Genomic DNA, 6774 nt, shown 5'->3' with positions numbered 1-6774 from the left:
AATATACCGTGTATTTATTTCTTTATTAAGAAAGTGCATCACTACGACGCTCGGTTACATTTGAGAAACGCCCCACACTTTGAGAAACGCCGTCTTAATGAGAGATGCCGTGCACGGTCAAGTCTCAACATGAACTACGGATGACTCGCAGGGCCAAATTGAATTTGTGTTAACGGCACTATTTTTTCATCACGTTAAATTGGGATCGCGTTAATGCATTATTATCGCGTTAACTTCGACAGCCCTAATATATATATATATATACACATATTTGTTTGTAGTTATTTTTTTATTATTTTAATTTTTATTATAGTGAGTTAATAACATTAGATAAGATAGATGAAAACTATTAATATCAATCATCTAACATTTGATTAGGGGGTGATATGTGTGGTGTGATCCAGTCCAAAAGTCCAGGGCTGAATTTTGTTCCCAGTCCAGCCCTGGCGGCAGACCAGTCAGGGTGCCCATGCTGACCCCTGTCCACCACCAAAAGCTCCACCAATGGGCACGTGAGCATCGGAACTGGACCACAGAGCGATGGAAGAAACTGACCTGATATGATGAATCAAGTCCTACAACTACCTGTAATGTGTAATCTTTCCATTGAAGCACGATTGCTGGATTTCATTCCACCGGGTCCGTGAGCGCCGCCCTTGTGTTCCCCAGTGGAATGAAATTCTTTCTCAGTGTGCACAAAATCAAACCAACACGTCCATGAATGCATTTTATTTATTTTTATTTTGCTTTTGGAAAAGTAGCTTTTTGGTGGCCGGCGTGAGATTGGGTGATTCGGGCCGCCCCACGTTCTCCGGATGCGGATCAGATTCGGAGCCTGAAGATCGAGGGCAGTCGACGGGAAGCCATGATGACCGTCAACACGACAGCAGCGCCGATGACAAACCCTTTGAGGATCTTGTAGCCGGTACTGGGCGTGTGGTTCTCAGGCTGGTTCTCCTCAACTTCGGACACGCCTACACAGCAACACAGAGACGACACACACACACACACGTGTTACAGGAAACTCCAGCGTTACTCCACCTAGCGTGTATAACGTGTATTTCTGAATTGAAACCAGACCTTCATCTTCACACGCGGTCTCCATCAGAGCCCCGGACTCTCCAGGTTGGGCTTCAACGATGGGAGGAACTGGGACGTAGTCCTGCGGCTGCTCGAGGTCCGATTTTTTTAAAGCCACCTTGGAGATGTTCTTCAGAATGACAGACTGTAGTGGATCTGATGGAGAAATGAAACGTGATTCAGTTTGAAATGTTCACCTTCATCAGCTCACCATTATTTATCTATAAAATCCTTCAAACGTACCTTCAGTGCATCCTCTATCCAGGTTCTGCTCTTCCAGGAGCTCCAAAGCTGCTGGATCCTGCAATTCTGTCCACTGGTGCTCAGGTGCTTCATCCATGTCATCCAGTTTCTTTCTATCCACGACTAGAACCACCCACTTGTTTGATTCATTCTTTTGGTTCCTCAGAACCATCTGTGCTTCCAGATTATCTCTCTGGTCCTGTAAACCCACCTGCTCCAAAGTCCCTGACTGGTCCATCAGATCCCTCTCAGGTTTATCAGTCCCAACCATCAAAACCATGTTCTTACTCAGATGCTTCACCATTTTGTTCATCCAATCACCCATACCTACCAGCCGGTCCCATTCCACCATGAGAACCACCTGGTTCTGCATTTGGTTTCTACAAACCACCTGCTTCTTATGCATCTTCATTGGGATTGTCTGAACTGCCTGAACCTTCAAGTTTTGCATGTGGTTCTGAAGAACCACCCGTTCCTCCACATGCTTCACCTGGTCCATCAGAACCACCTGCTTCTCCAGCGTTTGTGCCTGGTTTTTGAGGACCATTTTCTCCTCTAAGTTTGGCATGGGGTCCATCAGAACCACCTGCATCTTCAGTCTTTGTGCCTGGTTTTTGAGGACCATTTTCTTCTCTAAAATTGCCATGGGGTCCATCAGAACCACATGCTTCTCCAGCCTTTGTGCCTGATTTTTGAGGACCATTTTCTCTTCTAAGTTTGGCATGGGGTCCATCAAAACCACCTGCATCTTCAGTCTTTGTGCCTGGTTTTTGAGGACCATTTTCTTCTCTAAATTTGCCATGGGGTCCATCAGAACCACATGCTTCTCCAGCCTTTGTGCCTGGTTTTTGACGACCATTGTCTCCTCTAAATTTGGCATGGGGTCCAGCAGGACCACCTGCTTCTCCAGCCTTTGTGCCTGGTTTTTGAGGACCATTTTATCCTCTAAATTTGGCATTGGGTCCAGCAGGACCACCTGCTTCTCCAGCCTTTGTGCCTGGTTTTTGAGGACCATTTTATTCTCTAAATTTGACATGGGGTACAGCGGAGCCACCTGCACCTCTACCTCCTTCATCACTATCTCTATAACCAGAACTATCTTCTTTACCAGCTTCTGGTCCTCTAGAACTGCCTGCTCATCCAATTTATCCATCTGACTCTCCTGAGCAACCTGCTTCTCCAGGTTCTGTATTTGGTTCTCCAGAACCACCTGCTCTTCCAGTTTTTCTGTTTGGTTCTCCAGAACCATCTGCTCTTCCACATGTGTTACCTGGTTCTCCAATCCTTCACTCTCCCTCTCTACCATCACCTCATTTCCCTTCTCACCCTCCACGTCCTGCATCTCTACCTTCTGGCGTCTCTGCCACCATTTTCTCTTCTTTACCTTCTTCTCCGGTTCGTTTACCTGCCTGTGCGGCTCGTCTTCGTCAGATGGAACAGTCCGACAGGAGAACACGTTCATGCTGCTTACTGTCTCGGCGTCTCAGATCAAATGAGCACAAACACATGAAACGCAGCAATTTATACCAGAGGTGTGGAGTGTGGTGATGTCATCATGATGATGTCACAATGTGTGCATGTAGCTGAGAGTGGTGCTGATTATCATCACTGCTGCTCTCAGCATCATTAACCTCTAGTGTAAAGTGGGACAGTGGGAGGAGCTTCAGGCCCTATCAATCGAAAGGTTGAGGGTTCGAATCCCAGCTCTGCCATGCAGCCACTGTTGGGTCCTAAAGCCACCAAAGTTTTTATGTATAACTACAATGATAATAAAGTCTATATATCTGTCTGTCTGTCTGTCTGTCTGTCTGTCTGTCAATCTGCCGGTCTGTCTGTCTATCTGTCGGTCTAGCATTATAGTCTATCTATTTATCTATTTGTCTATAATTATAGTATGTCTGTCTATATAATTATTTAATAATTATCTATCTATCTATCTATCTATCTATCTATCTATCTATCTATCTATCTATCTATCTATCTATCTATCTATCTATCTATCTATCTATCTATCTATCCATCCATCCATCCATCCATCCATCCATCCATCCATCCATCCATCCATCCATCCATCCATCCATCCATCCATCTATCTATCTATCATCTATCTATCTATCTGTCTAACATTATTTTCTATCTATCTTCCTACCTATCTATCTATCTATCTATCTGTCTGTCTGTTGATCTGTCTGTCTATTATTATAGTATCTTGCTGTATATCTGTCTGTATATCTGTCTACTTACCTATTTACCTATATATATGTCTGTCTGTCTATCTATCTATCATATGTCTGTCTGTCTATAAATAGAGTATGTCTGTTTGTCTATCTATATAATTATTTAATAATTATCCGTCTGTCTGTCTGTCTATCCGTCTGTCTGTCTATCTATGTATCTGTATGTCTGTCTGTCTATAACTATAGTATATGTCTGTCTGTCTATATAATTATTTAATAATTATCTGTCTGTCTGTCTGTCTGTCTGTCTGTCTGTCTGTCTGTCTATCTATCTATCTATCTATCTATATAATTATCTATTTCTCTGTCTGTCTGTTCGTTGGTCCATCTGTCCATCTTGACTGAAGGAGTGAAACTGATTTATATCAAGTGGTTTTCACATGGAATGTCTATCACATGGTTGTCCAAACATTTTTGGCTATACAACAGCAAATTGAATTGTGTTTACTTTTTAGTCTTTTTCTTCTGTTTTTCTATTGTAAAAATATCTAACTTTGACATAAAATTATATTTAAAAGATCATGAGGGAATTATTATTCATTCAGGTCTTAACGTCAGAAATAAAATAATGAAGAAATCTGAGTAAAATCAAATCAAAATAAAAACAAAACTCAGTAATGACAGAGGATGTTATCACAGCACATAAATGTTTAAAATAAGACACGATGAAGGTGAGGGGTGTGATGGATGCGAAGGATAGGCGCTCTGCTTCAGCGTCAAGGGACAAATTTAGTTGAGCTTTTATCTAGACGTGTTTGTACCCTTGTATGAATGAATACGACGTGTGAACATCACATGATGCGCTTTCAGAAAATGATTTTAAAGTTTCTCTGATGCTTTGTGCTCTTTTACTCAAAGTTTAAATTCACTCCAGCCCGGCATGACGTCCATCAACATGCAGGAACGAACATCTTACAGTCTGATACCATGAGAGAAAAATCTTCTATTTTACATATTTAAAATGTTTTATCACACAAATGTAGATTTACAGCATTCAGACACTTTAATCCAAGCAATTTACAGTTGTGACTGTATATAATCCTGGTCTGCAGTGGTCAGTATCTATCAAAAGTGCTCCAAGGAAGAAACAATGGTAAACCGGCGTCCGGGTCATGGGCGAGGCTCATTGATGGCCCGTGTGGTCCGATCCAACAGACGAGCTCCTGTAGCTCAAACTGCTGAAGAAGTTAATGCTGGTTCTGATAGAAAGGGGTCAGAATACACAGAGCAGCACAGTTTGTTGTGTATGGAGCTGCATAGCTGCAGACAGGGATGGACTGGCCATCGGGAGGGTCGGGAGTTTTCCCGGTGGGCTGCTCTGTATGTGGGCCGCTGAGGGAGTGAAAAATAAATTCTGTTTTAAATATTTCTGAATAATAATCCTGAAGTGTGCATTGGCCCACCACAGTATCCTCGCTGCATGTCCATTGGCCAATCACAGAAATGTCCCTCCCCCAAGATAAACCGTAATCACAACCACCAGTACAAACACTATGAATGAGCGCAAGGTAAAAAACAGAAAAAGGAAGGTTGTGCAGGTAACTGGACAACCTGTTTGGCACTGAGGAACTACAGCATAGCCAAAGAGCAGAAAAGGAATAGTTAGTGTTCAGAGCCTCTGCTTCATTAGTAACGCCGTTTAAGAAGAGACTGTGGGCCCATCTCAAATGTCGCCTATGCCCTACTTAGGGTACTTCCTAACAGTACAAACCATTTCTTTTAACAGTCACTGAATGATTAATAACTAGTTATCTAAGCTACTGATGGATATTAGGGGCTTTAAACCAGCCGTTTTATGGACAATTTTTGTAAAAGTTCTATTATGTCACGTCCAACATAGTGCACTACATAGGGCGGTGGATATAATTTGAGATGGTACCATTAGTCTCTGCTCTTCAGAAAAAAGTAAACACTGTCTTGTCCTCTATAACACAGAAAGGAAAATGCAGTTGTTCAGGACATTTTTAGAGTGATTATGTGCATAGCTCACATGGTTCATTTCCCTCGTCAACATATTTGTATTTACACATGCGATTTATTTCTTTGCACTAATTTGGAACAAACGTGAATCACGTGTGAATAAAAGTGCGAAAAAAAAGCATATTTACCAGTGTTGAAGGTTTAATGAAAGAAAGGTTTAATTTTATTTCTTGCGGTTTAATGAGACAGGATGGGGAAATCCAATAAAACCATTTAAGAAATTGTAAATTTTATATATATTATACAGTGGGGGAAATAAGTATTTGATCCCCTGCTGATTTTGTAAGTTTACCCCCTTACAAAGACTTGAACAGTCTATAATTTTTATGGAAGGTTTATTTTAACAGAGAGAGACAGAATATCAACAAAAAATCCAGAAAAAAAAACTTTAAATAAAGGTTATAAATTAATTTGTATTTAATTAAGGGAAATAAGTATTTGATCCCCTACCAACCAGCAAGAATTCTGACCCCCACAGACCAGTTATGTGCACATGAGGCACACAAATTAGTCCTGTCCCTGTATAAAAGACACCTGTCACAGAATCAGTTTCTTCCATTCAATTTCTTGACCACCATGGGCAAGACCAAAGAGCTATCAAAGGACGTCAGGGACAAGATTGTAGACCTGAACAAGGCTGGAATTGGGCTACAAGACCATCAGCAAGAAGTTTGGTGAGAAAGAGACCACTGTTGGCACGATCATTCAAAAAGGGAAGAAATACAAGATCACAGTCAATCGCCCTCGCTCTGGAGCTCCATGCAAGATCTCACCTGGTGGGGTAAGAATGATTCTGAGAAAGGTGAGGTCAGCCCAGAATTACACGGGAGGAGCTTGTCAATGATCTCAAGGGAGCTGGGAGCAGAGAAATGCTGGATATGACCCCAAGAACACCACCCCCACTGGGCATTTCTCTGCCTCCAAACACGGCGAGTGGAGTTGATGCCAAAGAGCTCAATTTTGGTCTCATCTGACCATATCACATTCTCCCAAGCTTTCTCTGAATCATTCAGGTGTTCATTGGCAAACTTCAGACGGGCCTGTACATGAGCCTTCTTGAGCAGAGGGACTTTGCGGGCACTGCAGGATCTCAATCCATTACGGCGAAGTGTGTTACTAATGGTTTTCTTGGTGACTGTGCTCCCAGCTCCCTTGAGATAATTGACAAGCTCCTCCCGTGTAATTCTGGGCTGACCTCACCTTTCTCAGAATCATTCTTACTCCACGAGGTGAG

At 42.2% G+C, this 6774-nt stretch overlaps 1 protein-coding gene across 1 annotated transcript; it reads right to left on the bottom strand.

The window, feature by feature from the left end:
* Positions 1-722: 722 nt before the first annotated feature.
* On the bottom strand, positions 723-2795 carry LOC134324546 (uncharacterized). Its single transcript, XM_063006429.1, has 3 exons — positions 1324-2795; positions 1081-1236; positions 723-974 (listed from the first exon to the last, which is right to left on the bottom strand). Exons 1-3 carry the CDS (start codon positions 2783-2785, stop codon positions 823-825), a joined length of 1770 nt encoding a protein of 589 aa, XP_062862499.1. The 5' UTR covers positions 2786-2795; the 3' UTR covers positions 723-822.
* Positions 2796-6774: the final 3979 nt, after the last annotated feature.

The sequence above is a fragment of the Trichomycterus rosablanca genome, chromosome 1 (genome assembly GCF_030014385.1).
Source record: "Trichomycterus rosablanca isolate fTriRos1 chromosome 1, fTriRos1.hap1, whole genome shotgun sequence".
NCBI classification, from domain to species: Eukaryota; Metazoa; Chordata; class Actinopteri; order Siluriformes; family Trichomycteridae; genus Trichomycterus; species Trichomycterus rosablanca.
Note: the sequence above shows the minus strand (reverse complement) of the source record. Positions and strands in the feature narration are given on the sequence as shown.

Excerpts from the sequence above, each read along its gene's own strand:
- LOC134324546 (XM_063006429.1), bottom strand. The coding sequence starts at position 2,785 with ATGAACGTGTTCTCCTGTCGGACTGTTCCATCTGACGAAGACGAGCCG. Across the intron at positions 1,237-1,323 it reads GGATAGAGGATGCACTGAAG|ATCCACTACAGTCTGTCATT; the intron begins GTACGTTTGAAG and ends TTTCTCCATCAG. Across the intron at positions 975-1,080 it reads GACCGCGTGTGAAGATGAAG|GCGTGTCCGAAGTTGAGGAG; the intron begins GTCTGGTTTCAA and ends GTTGCTGTGTAG.